Source organism: Cucurbita pepo, chromosome LG01 (genome assembly GCF_002806865.2).
Source record: "Cucurbita pepo subsp. pepo cultivar mu-cu-16 chromosome LG01, ASM280686v2, whole genome shotgun sequence".
Lineage (NCBI taxonomy): Eukaryota > Viridiplantae > Streptophyta > Magnoliopsida > Cucurbitales > Cucurbitaceae > Cucurbita > Cucurbita pepo.
The window spans coordinates 1,525,529-1,544,183 of NC_036638.1; the positions used below are offsets into that span (position 1 = coordinate 1,525,529).

The 18,655-nt window shown below is 35.9% G+C and overlaps 4 protein-coding genes across 10 annotated transcripts; 1 reads left to right on the plus strand and 3 right to left on the minus strand.

The window, feature by feature from the left end:
• The first annotated feature begins 2,298 nt into the window (after positions 1 to 2,298).
• LOC111790997 (formin-like protein 4) lies at positions 2,299 to 5,255 on the plus strand. Its single transcript, XM_023672166.1, has 2 exons — positions 2,299 to 3,761; positions 3,842 to 5,255. Exons 1-2 carry the CDS (start codon positions 2,569 to 2,571, stop codon positions 5,148 to 5,150), a joined length of 2,502 nt encoding a protein of 833 aa, XP_023527934.1. The 5' UTR covers positions 2,299 to 2,568; the 3' UTR covers positions 5,151 to 5,255.
• LOC111791005 (protein WVD2-like 7) lies at positions 4,995 to 9,396 on the minus strand. 7 transcript variants are annotated; one of them, XM_023672201.1, is made up of 8 exons: positions 9,249 to 9,396; positions 8,895 to 8,992; positions 8,675 to 8,807; positions 7,849 to 8,463; positions 7,343 to 7,765; positions 7,134 to 7,201; positions 6,553 to 6,760; positions 4,995 to 5,084 (listed from the first exon to the last, which is right to left on the minus strand). In XM_023672201.1, exons 3-8 carry the CDS (start codon positions 8,717 to 8,719, stop codon positions 5,049 to 5,051), a joined length of 1,395 nt encoding a protein of 464 aa, XP_023527969.1. In that variant the 5' UTR covers positions 8,720 to 8,807; positions 8,895 to 8,992; positions 9,249 to 9,396; the 3' UTR covers positions 4,995 to 5,048. The 7 variants fall into 7 exon arrangements, with proteins under 7 accessions (XP_023527969.1, XP_023527976.1, XP_023527961.1 ...); XM_023672208.1 differs by having other exon boundaries at positions 9,231 to 9,396; XM_023672193.1 differs by having other exon boundaries at positions 9,081 to 9,396.
• A 1,792-nt stretch (positions 9,397 to 11,188) lies between these two features.
• LOC111806210 (probable galacturonosyltransferase-like 9) lies at positions 11,189 to 12,658 on the minus strand. Its single transcript, XM_023691590.1, has one exon. It carries the CDS (start codon positions 12,499 to 12,501, stop codon positions 11,380 to 11,382), a length of 1,122 nt encoding a protein of 373 aa, XP_023547358.1. The 5' UTR covers positions 12,502 to 12,658; the 3' UTR covers positions 11,189 to 11,379.
• A 2,595-nt stretch (positions 12,659 to 15,253) lies between these two features.
• LOC111806885 (pyruvate dehydrogenase E1 component subunit alpha, mitochondrial-like) lies at positions 15,254 to 18,172 on the minus strand. Its single transcript, XM_023692436.1, has 8 exons — positions 17,446 to 18,172; positions 17,114 to 17,193; positions 16,841 to 16,918; positions 16,212 to 16,307; positions 16,047 to 16,118; positions 15,887 to 15,940; positions 15,577 to 15,642; positions 15,254 to 15,493 (listed from the first exon to the last, which is right to left on the minus strand). Exons 1-8 carry the CDS (start codon positions 18,122 to 18,124, stop codon positions 15,449 to 15,451), a joined length of 1,170 nt encoding a protein of 389 aa, XP_023548204.1. The 5' UTR covers positions 18,125 to 18,172; the 3' UTR covers positions 15,254 to 15,448.
• Positions 18,173 to 18,655: the final 483 nt, after the last annotated feature.

The following is an 18,655-nucleotide window of genomic DNA, read 5'->3' on the forward strand; positions in this document are numbered from 1 at the left end:
CCGTTAAGTGTTGGTGTTTTGGTTACCGCCGTTATTTACTAAACCGCAACGCATTGGGGTTGTCCGATCATTTCGGGGACAAGGCATGAGCCGTGATGTACAATTCATAGAGTTCAATCATATAAATATATATTAAAAAAAAAAAAAAAAAAGATCTATGAATATTTTGTCATTTTGGGGATAATTTTCTTTGGAATTATAAAATTGGTCAATTAATTAAAACATTACAGATAATATAATTCAATTGCTACTTTCTTTATGGTTAAGGCGTGGAAAAAAATGCATGAATTCAACGACAATAATAATAATAATAATATATAATAAATTCAAACAAAAAATCTAATTGAATAAAAAAAAAGATTTTCATACAAAATATAGGTTGGTTATATGGTAATCAAGTTGATGAAAAAGAAAGTCCAACTCGATTAATTTTTATAATATTAAAAAAAAAAGGAAAAAAAAAATAAAGTTGGTTATTTTTGTGGGCCTGGAAAGGTCATTGGATTCTTATGCTGTCAGGAGACATGAACCCAAGAGAGAGTCGAGGTTTAAAGGTTGTCGGTGTGTGTGTGTGGTCCTGAGATGAGATGGATGGGCCAACTAAGTGGCCCATCACCTACTTCATATTAGGATTTGCCTTTACAGATCGAAAATGGGCTTTTCCTTTTTTTATGGAAGGCCCATTAATAATCATGCCATTCACTTTCCCTGTTCTGAATTGCCTTTGCAATTATAACCACACTTTTCATTTATGGAAAATTTCTCCATTTTTCTTCTTTCCCACCTCCAATATTGCAAAACCTTATCTTTTATCTTCAACTTAGGGTTATACCAATGGATATAGTTTTTTCTTTTTATTTTTTATTCCGTCAATTATTACCATTTGGGTCGTTAAATTATATGTTCTATTTTAATGATTATAAATTTTTGTTACTTAAAACGTCTACGTAGACATATAACTGAATGATTTGACATACAATACCAAAAAAAGAGAATAGACTAATTAAATAAAATAAGTATTAGTTTCTATAAATTTATTTTTGACAAACGACTAAATACAAGTAGACGGTGGCTTATTCAAATCCAATAGGAATGCTCCCGTCCTTAAATCCCAAATCAAAATTCTAAACTCTAAATTCTAATTTACCCTCAATAAATATTTAATAAATATCTCAAATTTTATTATTAAAATTATGCTTACTCACTCCTAATAAAAGGTATGGATTGAATTTGATTAGAGTAATTTAGTATTCTATTTCAATTTTATTTTTACTATGTGGGAACACATTTAATATAGATTTGTACCAATTAAGTTCCAAAATTTTAAATTTTATTTTTAGGAGTTAAATTGAATAAAATTATAATAAATAATGTATATATAATAGTATGATAAAAGCAAAAATTATTTTTTAAAATTAACCATAAATTTTAGTTTTATTTATTTAAATTCAATCAAATCTAAATAAATAAGTTAAGAACTGAATTAAAAAAAAAAAAGGATGATTAAATTTTTGGAATATTTAAAATATCTCTAGAAACTCAGCATGAACACAAAAAATGTGGTTTAAAGTAAATTTATTATTATTATTATTAAAAGAAATAGGAAATTAGTGCCCAAATTATTGAAACCCAAGTTGATAGAATAATTAAAAATTATGGAGAGAAAGACCAAATAAAAGAATCAAAGTTGGTGACCTACTTCCTACCCTCACCCATCTTCCCTCACCCATCTTCACCATCTTCCCTCACCTTCAAACAAATTAAATGCCTCTCAATATTTCTCAATTTTACTTCATTTTCCAAAATAAATAAATAATAAATAACTTTATAAACAAACCAATGGCAAATTGCAACAATTTTGGTCAACTTCTTCTATAAATGTCGGTTCAAAAATTAAATTTTTTTAGAAAAATCTTCATAATTTGAGAATACCATTAAATAAATAAATAAATAAATAATTATAATAATGGTATTATAAAATTTATGATTATCGCGCCCATTCACAACGAGTTGTATTAAATTTGGTCAACGTCAACTCGGTCGGGCTCTGCATTCATTTGACTTTGACGGGATCATCATTCCCTCCATCCAAACCCTAATTTCCTTCCCTCTTTATTTCATTATTTTATTTATAACATTATCATTTCAATTATTAATCCACTAAGTTTTACCTTTTCTATGGTTTTTTATTTTTTATTTTTTTTAAAAGGTTAAATTAACGCGTAACGCATATTTCAAAAGTGGGAATATAATAATTTCAATTTCAATTAAATAACTGAATCCAGCTGTGTAATAGAAGCTTTTTTAGTAACTTATTTATTTATTTAAATTTAAATTATAAAGAAATTAATTGGAGGAATTTACTTACGAAGGGCCGGAAACATTGAAGAGGAACAACAACTCAACTAACTGCTCGCATTGAAACTGTCAGCCACCAAACTCTAAAACACACACACACGACCATGTCTTTTTACCTTCATTTTCAAACCTTCCATCTTTCTCCATATTTTTGCTGCATTTCCTTTACCTTTCCCCCGCTCTCTCTGTTTCTCATCGCCCAATTCCGCCATGGCTATGCTGCTTCACCTTCACCTTCGCCGTCAGCTATGGCCTCTTCATCTCCTTCTTCTCTTCCTCTCTGTTTCCCCTGTTTCTTATTGCCAAGACACTCCACCTCAAAATATCGAAACTTTCTATCCAATTCTTCCTCCACCACCGTTCTTACCTAACAATCCGCCGTCGTCATCGCCGTCATCATCGCCGCCGTCGTCTTCGTCGTCGACGAGGACCATCGTGACGGCGGTGGCTATCACTGCAGTGGGTATGGCTCTGATTTCCACGGTGTTCTTCTTTTTAATCCAGAGATATCTGATCAGAAGAAAACGGAAAACAGAGGAGGTGGATTCGGGTCCGGGTCAGGGGCCGGTGTCGCAGCCGGCGGTTGCTCGGAATGAATTTGCGCGTGTTGATGGGAATCTTAAGGGGTTTATTGTGGATGAAGATGGGTTGGATGTGATTTATTGGAAGAGACTTGAAAGAAGGAAATCTAAGAATAGCTTTGATCGGGGTGATGGAGAAGGAAATGTTCAAGCAAATCGAAGCAAAAAGTCAGAGCCTGTTCAAGAGATTCCTTTACTTCGAGGAAAATCTTCGAGTTCTCATGTTAAAATTTCATCGGAAGATGAAGAACCCCGTCGGGTTACTCCTCCGCCACCTCCGCCACCGTCCCACATTAACAACCCTCCGCCATTTACTGGGAAGTCTGTTCAGGAAGTTGGAAAACCATCGAGCAGTTCAATTCTTTCATCATCTGCACCACCGCAACCAGCGGCAATTCCGGTACCTCCGTCACAATTTCTCATGGCTGTTCCTAACAATAAGAGCTCTGTTCCACCACCACCGCCGCCAATTCCAGCCAAGACGGTTTCAAGACCGCCACCGCCGCCTCCTCCCATTGCTACCAAGACCAATTCAAGACCGCCGCCACCGCCTCCCATTCCAGCCAAGACCAATTCAGCAGCCCCACCTCCCCCTCCAATAGTGGCCAAGGCAAATCCGGCAGCACCGCCGCCGCCCAAGGCCGGCAGTTCCAAATTGCCGTTACGGCCTGCACCTCAAAAAGAGGGTAAATCCTCTGGAGAATCTTCTACATCGGCCGACAATGGTCAGGTGAAAATGAAGCCTCTGCATTGGGATAAAGTGAACACCGCAAATGCCGATCACTCCATGGTTTGGGACAAAATGCAGGCCGGTTCTTTCAAGTAATCATCTTTTCAAACACCATTCTTGTTTCTTGAGCAAATTCATTTGGGTACTGATTCATTTCTTGTTTTGGCTACAGATTTGATGGGGATCTCATGGAGGCTCTGTTTGGATACGTCGCAACCAACCGGAAGTCCCCCCGGAGTGAGGCTAATTCTTCAGCAATCCCCACTGGCCGGAACTCAGGGCCATCGCAGACTTTCATCCTTGAACCCAAAAAGTCACAGAACATAGCCATTGTAGTCAAGTCCTTGACCATTCCTCGCAACGAAATCCTCGATGCGCTCAACGAAGGCCAAGGCCTCGAAACAGATATTCTTGAAAAACTCACGAGAATTACTCTGACACAAGAAGAAATTTCTCAAATTCTTGCTTACAAAGGAGACCCCCAAAAGCTTGCTGATGCCGAAACTTTCCTTTACCATCTTCTCAAATCGGTTCCATCTGCCTTTGCGCGGTTCAACGCCATGCTTTTCCGATTGACTTTCGGCTCTGATATTCATCATCTAAAGGAATCTCTAGAAATTCTGGAATCGGCCTGCAAGGAGCTTAGAACTCGAGGGCTGTTTCTGAAACTGCTTGAAGCAGTTCTCAAAGCTGGGAATCGGCTGAATGCGGGAACTGCAAGAGGAAATGCCAGAGCTTTCAACCTTTCAGCTCTCCGGAAGCTCTCGGATGTTAGGAGCACTGACGGGAAAACCACTTTGCTTCACTTCGTGGTGCAAGAAGTCATCAGAGCAGAAGGGAAAAGGTGTGTTTTAAACAGGAACAAGAGCTTGAGCCGTAACACCAGCCATGCCAGCGACAGCAGCGTTAGTACTTCCGATAATTCATCTTCGAAAGAGGACAGAGTAAATGAATACATGATGTTGGGGTTGCCAGTGGTGGGAGGTCTGAGCGCTGAGTTCTCTAATGTAAAGAAGGCAGCAACGATCGACTATGAGAGCTTCGCCAACACTGGAACGTCTTTGACCAGCCGAACTGCAGAAATCCGGCAGCTCATGGCTCAAATTGGGAACAATGGAGGTGGGTTTGGGAAAGAAATGAGAGGGTTTCTTGAGGCAGCAGAGAGTGAGCTGAAGGTGGTGAGAGAAGAACAGACGAAGGTGATGGAGCTAGTGATGAAGACAACAGAGTATTATCAAGCTGGAAGTTCAAGAGATAAGGAATCAAATCGTCTTCAATTCTTCATCATAGTTAAGGATTTTCTAGAAATGGTAGATCGGGTGTGTGTGGAAATTGCCAAAAATCTCCAGAAAAGAAGATCGTCGACAGTAAATGTGGGTTCATCGCCGGTGAGATCGAAGGCCATCTTCCCTAACCTGCCGGCAAATTTTATGTCAGACAAGTCAAGAGGGAGTTCTAGTGATTCAGATAATGAATTCTGAGCAAATCTTATTCATAAACCGTAATCTATTTTTTGTGTTCTTGTTAAATTAATGTACATAAAATTCTTAATCAGGAACAAAGATGTAATAATAGAGCATTTTATCCTTGAACAACTATTTTGGTGGTAAATTACAGAAACTCTGATTTCACAATGGGTGAATATTATTCGATCCAAAAATAAGACTAACATCATGGCTAAAATCCAAAAAGTTCTCCATCTAGTCTAAATTGTATATATATATAGCATTGAAAGAGAATAAGACAATTCAACATCATACACACAGATGCCTTTTCCTAATTATATTATTAATTGGGGTAGCTTCGAGACATCCCCGGCCTTTCTGTATATTACTATACTAATAAACCTCATAAAGATGACATCATCTGCTTCATTATACATCCTACCCACTTCAATCTACAGATTCTGGATGGACAAAGACAGCTACTTTCAGGGGAAACAATGAGTCCATGAGATGGGCCCCTTCAGGAATACGTAGTAATTTTCATCAATGTCCAACCTGATTCAGTTCCCATCGTCAATACATTTTCCTGGTGGCTGATGGTTTGTTTCCAATCAACAAAACTTAAGAGCGAAGCCCATTCTTAGAGGCATCCTGTATAAGCAAATGGTATTTGTGTTACCTACTGAAAGAAACACAGAGAGGAAGCAAAGCAATAGTTCTGCTACTATTTTTAGCTTCAAGTGAACGGTAAAGGAAACGAAAGAAAAACAAGCCCATCTTTAGGCAGCTTCTGATATTTGGCCGCAAGATATTCAGAATTGTTGGCCATTTGATATGTGAAAAGGACAACTAGGAAAACTGATAGTAACTGCATTAGGATAGAGTTACAAATATCGTTAAGGTATTAAGGGCAAATTATTAATTGTCCAGAGAAGTTGTTATGGTAATTTGTTAACAATAAAGTGAGGCTGAAAGGGGACGGTTAACATTGATTTATAGTTGGTTTAGGCCTTGAGCGATCACAATAAAGAGGGGATCCAAGCACCTCGAATTACTTGGTAGTTATCTTTGTTTTTTCCTATCAAAATCCCACAAATCATTAACCAGTTTTGAGCGTATATTCATTGCACGAGCAAATATACAACAATAATGTGATAGGAATACTATTAGGAAAGAATTAGGGCATTGAGGGTATATTAGTTGGGAGTTTATTATTGTAGTTGGTTATAAACAGAGGGATCGGGAAGGAGAAAGGTAGGCAATTGTTTAGTGGATCAGGCTTGAGTGAGAATACTCGAGAAATGGGAGAGGTGAGGTTCCAAGTACCTGGAATACTTGAGATATCTTGTAGTTCTTTTACCTTTTACACTTCAATAAATTTGAGTTATACCATAATGTAATTAACAAAGATAAAATAAACTACCATACTTCAGCTGACCTTTGATTTCGATAGAAGATTTGTTCTTCCTCCCACTTTGGCATTTAATTTTTCCTCCACTGTCTGAGATGGGGCAACCTTAGATTTTGATTGGAGGCTGGTTCTTCCCGCTGCTTTTGCATTTGGTTTTCCTTCAAATTTTTTAGATCGAGCAATGCTGGACGTTCTGCTGTCTGTACCTCTCGTTGTACCACTTACTTTGTTCAACCTATCACATATAAGAAAGTTATCGTCATTTTTATACAAGAGGGAAGCTTTGCTAAAAAGAAGTGATGAAATGTCCCAGGCTTAAATAAGTTACTAACTGCTAGTTCCGGGAAGATAGTTATCTGATCATTTGCTCATCCAAAAAGAGAACAACTAAATTTAGGACTAGTTCACATGTTATTTAGCAAAAGGTTAAATAATTGGCAGAAAGCTGCCTAATAATGGGTTGGAATTAATGAATTGAAGAAACAAATGGATAACCTAATAATATGATAGAGGAAAGAGATGGACCGTATGATTAGCCTATACGTGCAAGCAGTGTATAACTAAAATTCGGTTGTTATCAGGAGTTGTAAATATAATAAAAGGAATACCCTCCATTCTCCTTTTTAGCAGCCATGGAAGTAGAGATTCTTGTTGTTTCTTTCTCTTCTGAAGGAGCCTGTCAGTCGCATAGAGTATAGGACAATATCAAGCAATGATAAACTTGATAATAAATGAATCGATCATATGTTGCTTAATCAATAAAATTAGATAGGCAATTCTGGAGTAATTTGCAACAAAAATAGCAAGAGGATCTAACCATCTTGTGCGCAGAAGACCTCTCTTCCTGAGACAATTTCATTTGGTTGAAACTATTCTGAAATGTCTTAAATGCCCGCTTCACAATGTCCTTGTCCCCCATTTTCTCCATGATGAAAGATCTTCTAATTCCGGTAACAGAGGATGGATCAGAGTTGGGAGTTCCCAGACTAAGGGACATATGCAGGGATTTGGGCGCCATTTTCTTGGTTTCAACAGAAGATGGATTTCGGCTCTTTAATAGAGATGAATTACTTCCCTTGTTTATAGAGGACCGCAGCACACTTGACCGTGCTGCAGGTGTGGTGGGTCCTGATGTTGTCTTGGAGAATTTGGGGGTGGAAATCTGGGGTGCTTTGGCTGTGGATGATGCTGGTTTTTTCTTGACACTTGCACTGTTTCGTTCCTTGACTACTGGAGTGGTCTGCACAAACAAATGGGGAAAATTGAAGTCAGTGAATCCAACCTAGCAACTCCTAACAATATAAATGTACATAAAAGGGTCACCTTCTTAGATTCTTTTGGTTGATTCGGTTTTAGAACCTGCTGTTTGACTTTAGATGCTGCCAATATTTTATTGGCCAACTTTTGTGGAGGTTCCTTGGTGCTCCGAGATTCAACTGGAGAAGGAGTTTCTACTTCTTTCACTACAACTTCTTCTTGCTTGCTTATCTCGGAACCAACACAATCCATTTTGCTACCCGGTTCTTCCTTTTCACCATCTGGTGATCTTTCAACATCATCCGCCAATGTTGTGTTCTGCTCAACTTCTTCAGCAGAAACGTGGTGGTTTGACGTCTCAGATTCAGAATCAACCCTTTGAATGTGGTCTATTAGATCTTCTCCACCACCGTTCAGTTCATTTGACAGTGTTGTGTTGCGTTCCATTTCCATCTCCTGCTCCAGTAACTTAGACTTCCTATCAGCTATCTTCTTGTAATGAGCTTCAAAGTAAGCCCTCTTCTGAGCAACAGATCCAGGCGTTGCGTACTTCTCAACTTCTTCCAAATACTTATTGGGAGAGAAAGTCGACCATTTCTCCCAAGACAGTAAATCGTTCTCAAACCTACCAAAAGAAACCGAAACCTCAAGAAGTGGCTTCGCCGAAGCACTCTCTTCCATCTGTCAACACGGAGCCACAATCAAATCTAACCATACACTCAAACAAGTAAGGCTACGGTAATTCCAAAACAGCATAAACCACCGTCCAACGATTCCTCCATCATAAACGGAAATCAATCAACAAATCCAGAAAGAAAAAAGTAGTAAAAGGCAAGAATAAGTTAAAATACTTGGGAATCTTGGACAAAATTTAGGGCGAAAAATCGTGTACCTCATGTTCGTCGTTTAGAACATCCACCACTAATGATTCCTCCATAGATTCTCGAAATGTCAGAAACTGAAGAAACAAGTGAGGTAGGGCGGCAGGATTTCAGTGTAAAGAAGAAATGGAGATGAGTAGGCCACTGGATCGGGATAAAAGAATCGAAAAATTAGACAAAAAGAACGAGTGTGGATATAATATTATATGAATGAACGTCGAACGATTTTACCTTTTACTGGCTTCCTCCTTTCGCCCGCACACCTCCATTATCACCTACTCAGTTCCACCTTTCCAAACAGCATTGAAAAAATTGTTTGTTTTCGGAAACTGCAAAAGTAATATTCTCCATCATTGCACTAAAAGAAAAAAAAAAAGAAAAAAAACTCAATTCAAAGCGCGCACAGTTCCACCCTACACGAACTCAAGAAACCAACAGTTGGCGTTGGGATTTGAAGACATATTTGGATTCAAAAATCACACACAGCAAAAAAGTTGAAATGATTGTGAAGAAGTGAAGTAAAAGGAAGATGAAATCCAAGGGAGAGAGGATTTTTTGTGTATGTACGTAAAATTGAATTCATACTCTTGCTCGCAGTTGCAGGTGAAAGCAGTTGGATCAGATCAGCCACAATAATAAATTAAAATTATGTAAAAATATAATAATAATAATAATAATAATAATAATAATGAAGGATGAGTAAGAAGTGTTTTAGAAAGAAAGTCTTGTCTGTAACAACGCAATGTTCTTCTTCATTTATTATCTAATTGCAGCTTCCCTAAACGCTGTCGTTTTATGCCTCCCTCTCTCCTCCTCTCTGTCGGGCCCGGCCCATTCCATCTCGTTCATCCACCCCGACCCCTGGGCCCATCTGCATCTCCCCACGGATCGTTATCATATTTTGTTCTTACTCACAAATTTTTTTGTATCTAAATTTGATTGATCGACCAAAAAAGATGTGATTTCTGTTCATTTATATATTTATTAGTCCTTCGTTCTTCATTCACAAAATGAGAAATTAATTTATTATAAAATTTATTTCAATCCTCCACTATTTTTTTTTTCTTTGAATTTTGGAAATTTGTTTTAATTTTTTTTCACATGGTATAAAAGGTAAGTTTGAAAATGCTGTTTAATTATGGACAAAATTACATCCATTTAAGATGATGTACTTCAGACTAAAAAACAAAAATAAAAATAAGAACTTTAAAAAGTCAAAATTGTACCATTTACACATTTTCTAAATATAAACTATATATTTTTAGATTTTAAATTTATTTATTAAATATTAGATAAATCTAATACCGCCATTTTTAGCACTTTATATTATACATTTTTTTATCACAACTATTTAAAACTTAACCTAATAATGATAATAATAATAAGTTGTTGGGTGGGATTATAGAGTATTTATTAATTTTAATCTATCACCAACTTTTAGTGGGAAAGAATATAAAAGCTTACGAATACAACAATTAGAATAGACACTTTATTTATTTTTTATTTTTTGTTTGTGAATATACGTAATAACATCGCTACCTAACATAAAAATGATGAAATGGATAGATATGTATGAACTAATTGAAATAATTAGTATGAAAATATATTAGAAATTACAATATCAAAAACTTCATATCACCGACGATGAAAATTATAATTTATCTTCAAAAATATGAATATTAAGTGATTTAGGGAATTAATTGAATAATACAGTCAACTTGAAAATGACGTATTTTAAATTGTTATGTGAACGTATAAATAATATCACACCATTTTAAACTTTAATTTCTTGATATTTTAAAATAGTACGATGACGATAATAAGAAAATCCGCGTGGAAAAAAGATGGTCAAAACCACGTAAATGCTTCTTTCATTGTAAATTTCTTTATTAACCTTATATAAACTCGAAATTACATAAATGCCCTTTTGAACTTTTAACCCACCCTAAAGCAAATGTAACGTTCCCTCCTCAAAAGCCAAAACTCAAAATATGGATAAAAAGGGAATTTGACCCTAATTAATTTAGTTAATGCAAAGATTCTTCATTAACTTTGAATTTCACTTCAATAGAATCAATTACACAAAAAAATAATATATTCCTTTTTAAACAAAATTAAAAAAAAGTGTAAATGAATATATTTATAGAAAAATATAATTAATTATTTAATTTTTTTATATTTATAGTCCTAAATAAGGTAAAAAATCGGTGTTCGTATAAAAAGAAATAATAGGGAGAGATTTTTTTCTATTAGCTAAATGAACATTAAAGATTATATTCTTAGTTTCCATAGAATATTCGCTTGCCTTACTCCGTTCTTATATATATTGATTATAATTAGAAGAATAAAAACTAAAATAAATAAATTTATTTTCTATTTTTATTTTTTAGTTCGAACTGAACCGGGGAATAACCAGCCTGTTATTCAATTATTTTCACATGAACATAAATTTCAATTTTCAACAGCCAATTCCTTTCTCTTTGGCTACATACAAAAAAAAGAATCAAACCCCACAAACACCAAAATTTTGTTCGCAAGAATCGAAATTCTGGAATATTTATAAATAAATTTGATGAAATCTTGTGTTAATACATAATAAATGGTCAATAAAACAAGATGAATCAACCATAATCTCTCCCCTGTGAGTGAACCAATCCATCACCCAAATCTGTACACCGTTAATCAATCAAAGAATCGGTGACTCTGTACCAAAGAATTAATAACTTAAATAACTAATCAATGTCGATGAATATGATGAAGGTGCCGGTGAAGCTGAATCCTGTGCTCTGTACAGATCATACGGCTTCCATAGATGATCAAGAAGGCAAGGTTTCTTGGCGTCCAATCTTACCCATGGCTTTCCCTTTCCGCTCCAATGGAGTAAACTCACCGGACCGGGATGCAGCGTTCTGCAACTATCCTTAACATTATCGCCGCCCAGGCCGTGCTGATTCCACTGATGATCGATGGGTTCAACATTTCCAGCGAAAACGAGGAGGAACGGCGGTAGGGAGCCGAGATCGTAAATCCGAGTGCGTTTCTGTAACTCCATCCAGCTTTCGATCTTCTTCTTGTAGTTTCCGATTCTCCATCTCGCCAAATCCATGACCATGACTCCGGTGTTGAAATAGCAGGGCGTTCTGGAGGCGAAGATCCGGGAGAGAACCGGGTCGGACCAGAATTTTTCGGTGAAGTATTTGGTGAAATTGGCATGACAATACTCTGGCGCTCCGATGACTCGAGATCCGCTCAGCTTGATGTTCCAGAGCTTGTGAATGTCGTCGACAACCACGACGTCGGAGTCGAGGTAAATGACTCGGTCAACACAGGAATCAAGAATGTCGCCCAAGTAATTTCTAGCGTAGTTCAGAGGATTCTCTAGGGCTAGACGAATGGAAGAGGAAATTAAATTGATTACAGTGTCTTCTCTGAAGATATAGACCTTGAAATTCAGAGAAGGGAAAGTGGATCGGACGAGTTTACTGAGTTCGCGAGGAGTTGCTTGGTCGAACTCGGCAGCGATGAAATGGAAGAACACGTTTTCAGGGCAGGAAGCGTGTTTGAGAACGGAATGAATCGCAGCCATGGAGCCTCGTACGTACTCAGAATCCAAGGTCATTGCGATGTGGACCAACGACGGGTCACAGGACGTGGCCGTATCGCCGGTGGAGGAAGAAGAACACTCCGCCCCATTCCGGTACTCCGGCGCCTCGGAGAAGCGGGTGAAGACGGTGGACGACGGCAGTTCATAGCGGAAAGTTCGAATTCCGAAGCAGAATGGAAGGAAAAGGAGAAGAGAAAGGGCGGCGGGGAGTAATCGTGAAGCTTCAGCTCTCATTTCGAATTAATTGGAGCAGAGGAATTGAATGGAGAGAGTGAAGAGGGGGGGGATGAAGATGGGGTTTCACTTTACCAAACGCGGTTTCTGCGCGTTCTTCTCTTTCTCTCTCTAAGTTTAGAGAGAGAAGGGGGAAATGTGAGTGAAATGGACAAATGAAAAAAAGGGTATTATATAAATGAAATTTATTGGCTGTTTCAGTCCCTGTCTGCCTCAGCAAGTAAAGAATACTTCGCCTTACTAAAATAAAACATTTATTTTAATTAATATTTTCTTTCAGATTGAGTTCTATATATACATCTTTGTAAATTCAATAATAATTCGTAACAAATATTTAATATAATATAGTTTTTTATATTATTTAACTAAAAAAAAATGTGAATGATATTTTAATCTGCGTAATAACCAAAGTCGTCTTAATTGTTTTTAATTTCAATATAAAACAAACACTTTTCCTAGCTAATTACCATGTACTAAATGACATATTAAATTAATTAATAAGCTATTTTAATTAAAAAAAAGCATTTCCCTTGTTATTTACACATTTAAATAAAAAAAATAGAGATATAAAAGAGTGTTATTAATTACGAGGGATGATTTGTATTTACTCGAGTAAAAAACGAGCATCAACTTTTTATCTTTAAGTAATTATATTTATCAATTAAAATATTTCTTTTACTATGCTTAGACTTAAATAGTAAAAAAAAAAAAAAGTAAAATAAATAAATATCAATTAGTTTCGATGTCATCATCATTCGTCAAGGTTGTACATTCAAATGTCTATCCTACATTATATTTTCAGCACGTACTTATAAGTCCCATCCATTTACGAATAATTTTTAAACTTGAATAATTTTTAAAAAATATATTTGTTTTTCATCCCTTACCTACCATCAACTTTATTTTTAAAATAATGCCTTATTTATTTATTTTTGCGTGAAAAGCATTGATTTTGCCACCAATAAATAAGCAACAGAACAAAACAACACTTCTTTTTTCCCTTTTATTTACTCTTTTTTTTTTAAAATTATTATTAAAATAAAAAATAAAAAATAAAAAAGGGTGGAGAATTCAAAGTGGGTGACAGGTGTCAGTTAATTTGGAAGTAGTGCAACGTGGACTGTTTCCTTAGGTGGCCATGGCCTGCCCTAAGTTTTATAGTCAGCAAACATCGGCCAGAGAGGCTTAGAGAATAAAACAGACCAATTCCAACAAGGAACGGATGTCCACCGCCTCACCCCTAATTATTACTCTAAAATACCCAATCTTTTTTCCTTTTAATTCTTTATTTATTTATTTATTTATTTAAAAAAGTTATTTATGAAGGAGGGAAGTAAAGAATAAGAGAGAACGTGGATGACGCAATAAATAAATATTTGATTTTAAAAAAGAGAAATTAAATAATGTGGAGTCCAGCTGTGAAAAATGATAAAGCCAGCTCAGCAGTCAGCCAAACTCTGAATTGATTTGGACACTCCCACCCTCCCTCCTCTGCCAGCTTTACTTCCCCCCACCATATTCTTGTAAATGTTGTCTATTTTTAGGCTGAATTATTTTCTCATTAAATATATTACGTGGTAATTTCTTCAATTATTAAAAAATTGTAATTTCCTAAATAAAAAATTAATTTAGAGAAAGTCCACATAATTGTCTGACATGTCTGCCACGTCTATTTGTTTTTTCATTTTCTCTCTCTTGGCACGATCTTTTTAATGCGTTAATATTCGCTAAGCATTTATTTCAGATTTAAAAAAAGGAGTAAATTAAATATTTCATCATTCAACTTAATTAATATAACATGTAATTTAACAGCTGGCACACACACCAAGGAACTTGTACCCACGTGCCCCGCTTATGACTTGTAACCCAATATTGTTTATTTTTCTATTTTAAAAAATCCAAATTAGAGTTGTTAAATTATTATTTTATGAAATAAATAAAATTGGTAAAAGAAAAACAAAAGAGGGAAAAGGCATTACGGCATTTTGTATTATTTTATTCTTTAAGAATAAAATAAATGTTATACATATTAAATATGTTATAACCTACCAAATTAAAAAATTTAATGATGATGAAATATGATGTCATAGCTGAAGCTCCACATTTTAAATTGACTGCTCTCTCGTTTAGATAATAAATTGGGATATAAAAAATGAAGAACATGCCCCTAAACTTTCCAAGAATTTATTTACGTTTAGTTTGTAATTTTAAATTTATAATCAACGTAAAAATTTAATTTACATACTTTCTAAATTTTGTACCTTATCTAAAAAATACTATTAATTTTTTAAAAGTTTCAATAATATTCTTAATTAAAAGAAAATAAAAAGTCTTTACTATTAATTTTGGATAAAAATAATTAATATTTTATTTTAAAAATATTTTAAGCTTTTAATAATGTTTCATCAATACCCTTCAATGGATCCAAATGTATTTTTGAATTTAAATGGTATATTTTCAACCTTTTAATAGTTTAAGAGTATTTTTTAAACAAATGNAAAAAAAAAAAAAAAAAAAAAATCTATAAAAAAATAGTGACAAGGATTTATATTTTAGTTTATGTAAATATTTGGTATCTAATCAATGTGTTGTAAAAAATATTATTAAAATTTTAGCAATAACTTTTCCAACTGAGAAAAATTCATTATAAAATTAAAAAGAGTTCAAGAGTGTTCTTTACGTTTAAAAAAAATGTGAAAATGGAATGAAGTTGAAAGATTTAAAAAGAGGAATAAAGAATGAGAAAAGGATATAAAGTTGAAAGGAATTTTTAATTCATGGGCTGCGACCGTTGAGGGTCACAAGCAGCACCGCCGCCCAACGATTCTCGTGGGCGGTTTAAACATTAATCCACAAATATTTTTTTAATTATTTTTCTGGGTTTTTCCCTTCAGGTTTTGGTTCGAGTGGTATAATGTTTAAACCGCCTCTGGTTTGGTCTGCTTACTTATGGAAGAACAGCCATTACTTCTTTTCGGTCTGCTCCGAATGCCTGTGAACACATCCAATCAAGCCAAGCCATTGGATATCTAAACTTCAGTTCCTATCATTTTGATAAGAGATGGAACACATTACCTCGGCTCCAAATCCATTTACATACACGTTCGAGAAAAGTTCGGTCGGATCTGGCATTGGACTTTCCTGAAACACGAACAAGATAGCGATGAGCAAAGCAGAATTTTTCTTGAATTACAAACATAACAGCCCAACCCAGATATTGTCTTTTTTGAGATTTCCTTCAAGGTTATAAGTTGCGTATGTATGCTAGAGAGAGGTTTCCACACTCTTATAAAGAACATGTATGCTAGAGAGAGGTTTCCACACTCTTATAAAGAGCGTTTCATTCTCCTCCCCAACTTTCTAAATGAAAGTCGAACCATCTCACCTTGGCTTGAGCAATGGCTTCATCTACTTCTTTTCTCATTTCCTTCTCAATATCCTGATGATCCACAATAAAAAAAAATTCATGTTTTTCAATCAATCCCCTTTTCATCTCTTTGGTACTAAATGTAGAACCTCAAGACATCATTGAAAGGTAGGGATACCTTCAGATCCTTTTCAGTGGCTATCTCATGAGATAATAACAGTTTTCTAATTCTATCAATTGGATCACGCTCCTGGTGGGTCATCAGAGACAATTTATTCAGAACAAAGAAGTAATGAAGCTGTGGCAAGTTAATTTTGGAAGTGGAATGTGAGGAAGAACAGACCTGTCTGATACCAGTAATCTCATCACGCGTACGGTAGGTACTTCCAGGATCGGACATGGAGTGACCATGGTACCTGTAAGTGTCCATCTCGAGAATCTGAAGTTGAAAGTTAAGAACGATCAACTAAATTTCAAGTGGAAGGAGAACAAAGCAAGCAGTGCCCAAGAGACTCAGCCTTACACATGATCACCACAGAGATCAAATAATGCCTACTTCAAAACACTCCCACTTCTAAGAATATTTCATTTTCTATAGTGACCTTTTTGTGCAGAAAGAAACTGCTTCTAAACATAATAAATCATTCCTCACTTTCCCAAAATTCACAATATCTATCAATTCTCAAATGTTTGAGAAGATTGATAAAGTGAATGGGGCCGATGCAGAGGCCAGAGTAGCTTAGAAAAGAATGAAGGCGATTCATCATCTCTAACATTTTGAAAATGAATGAAAAAGTAACAAGAACAGAGAGAATCAGGCCATGCCATGCTTTATTTGTTTGAAACAAATATTATACATTCCTAAACAGGAACATGTTCATAACAAATGCCATATACGTCTTTTGTTCAGCACAATCAAACCCATTATACATTGAGCAGAGTCATATTAAAAACCAAGAAAGGCAAACTCACAATGGGTCCATTCTTTAAGGCGTGCTCCTTAGCAAACTTGCAAGCTTGCTTAACAGCAAGGGCATCCATGCCATCCACCTACAACAAAATGTAAGAAACGATTGCCTGTTTAAAGAAGTAGAAAAGAAACAAATACCAAACAAGCGAAAGGCTTGAACCAGTTCATGAAGTTCAACTTTCAATTAATAAGAAGGAAAGAACAAACATTGTATAATTCTGTAACTCTAGGAATTATAACACCCAATTCTCATCTAATTAAAATGAAAATGCTACCTTTATTCCTGGGACGTAGTCCCCACGTTTATAATAGGCAGGACTTTTGGCTGCTCTCCACTCTGCAGTTCCCATACCATCTGTGTATCAACGAAAGACAATTAATATCAGCTCATTGATCGATCTGTGTTTATTCATCAAGCTAACGTTATAAACTATACTGATCCCATTATGCTTATTGCAGATTGTATTGCCCACAAACATTTATAAACTATCAATAATTTTAAATACGCTGTTGAAAGGCAGACTATAAATTATGAACAACGTAAAAAGGTATCGAAGCACAAGCACGGATTATTCTCAGAAACCAACGAAAAGTCTAAACTACTCACAATGATTGTTCTCACAGACGAAAATCACTGGCAAATCCCAAAGCGCGGATATATTGAGCGCCTCAAACAACTGACCCTGATTTGCTGCTCCGTCGCCGTAAAGAACAAAGGTTACTGTCCCGTCCTTGGAGTACTTCTGAGCAAAAGCCAAGCCACATCCTAAAGGTACCTGAGCCCCCACAATACCATGACCACCATAGAATCCGGCGTCCTTCTTATAGAAATGCATCGAACCTCCTTTTCCTTTGGAGCACCCAGCCTGGCGGCCCATGAGCTCGGCGAGTGCCTCCAGAAGGGTTCCCCCACGGCGGAGGAAGGTACAGTGATCTCTATAAGCGGTAATAATGGCGTCCTTCTTGGTGATTGCAGCCTCCATTCCAACAGCCACAGCTTCCTGACCATCGTAGAGATGGCAAAATCCGCGAATCAATTTGGCCTTATAGAGTGAATCGGCAGCAATCTCCATGCGTCGCATTAGTGCCATTTGACGAAAGAAAGCAAGTAGTTCGTTGGGGCTGGTGTGGACGGAACGCGACGGGGTCTCGCATTTGTGAGCGGTGAAGGGAACAGAAGTTTCGATCGTAAGATCGGAGTAGTGAGCGGCAGCAGACGAGAAGAGAGGATAGGAAGAAGAGAAAGGTTTGAGAATGGAGGAAGACGGCGCACGATAGAGAGACATGTCGACGTCGGTAGTGTATTCAGTTGGCAATGGCAGTGGTCGAATACCAAAATACGTGAAACGAAATTTAGAATATTTTTCTGAGAAAGTAAAATTACACAAATAAAATTTTAATTTCTTTTATTTATTATTATTTATTTTTTAGTTTAGTCAATTAGAAATAGAATACGTTGGAAAATGACAGGAAAAAAAGAAAAAGAAAAAAAAAAAAAGGAAGTGGCTGTTCAAGAAGTGATGAGTCGTGGGATATGGTTCCTTCTAGAAGGTCAATTTCACCACGAGCATAACATGTTACAAAAATCTAATGCTAACCATATGGTTTCTTTATTATTTTTTTCTTAGATTTTTATTCACTTTGTACATATAATTTAAAAGACTAAAAAGTTCAAAAAGCTAAAAAGAGAAGAGGGTTTAGAAAACGTTGACTTTGATCTATTCCGGTAATTGGATGGTTAGACTTGTCCCGGTGCACAAGCCCTAGAAACTTTGAACATGGAGACCAGCTCAATGAATCATGGCATAACGGGTTTG

Excerpts from the sequence above, each read along its gene's own strand:
- LOC111790997 (XM_023672166.1), top strand. The coding sequence starts at position 2,569 with ATGGCTATGCTGCTTCACCTTCACCTTCGCCGTCAGCTATGGCCTCTT. Across the intron at positions 3,762-3,841 it reads ATGCAGGCCGGTTCTTTCAA|ATTTGATGGGGATCTCATGG; the intron begins GTAATCATCTTT and ends TTTTGGCTACAG.
- LOC111791005 (XM_023672201.1), bottom strand. The coding sequence starts at position 8,719 with ATGGAGGAATCATTAGTGGTGGATGTTCTAAACGACGAACATGAG. Across the intron at positions 7,766-7,848 it reads AACCAAAAGAATCTAAGAAG|ACCACTCCAGTAGTCAAGGA; the intron begins GTGACCCTTTTA and ends TTGTTTGTGCAG. Across the intron at positions 6,761-7,133 it reads GCTAAAAAGGAGAATGGAGG|GTTGAACAAAGTAAGTGGTA; the intron begins GTATTCCTTTTA and ends TATATGTGATAG.
- LOC111806210 (XM_023691590.1), bottom strand. The coding sequence starts at position 12,501 with ATGAGAGCTGAAGCTTCACGATTACTCCCCGCCGCCCTTTCTCTTCTC.
- LOC111806885 (XM_023692436.1), bottom strand. The coding sequence starts at position 18,124 with ATGTCTCTCTATCGTGCGCCGTCTTCCTCCATTCTCAAACCTTTCTCT. Across the intron at positions 16,919-17,113 it reads ACTACGTCCCAGGAATAAAG|GTGGATGGCATGGATGCCCT; the intron begins GTAGCATTTTCA and ends ATTTTGTTGTAG. Across the intron at positions 15,941-16,046 it reads CCACTGAAAAGGATCTGAAG|GATATTGAGAAGGAAATGAG; the intron begins GTATCCCTACCT and ends GTGGATCATCAG.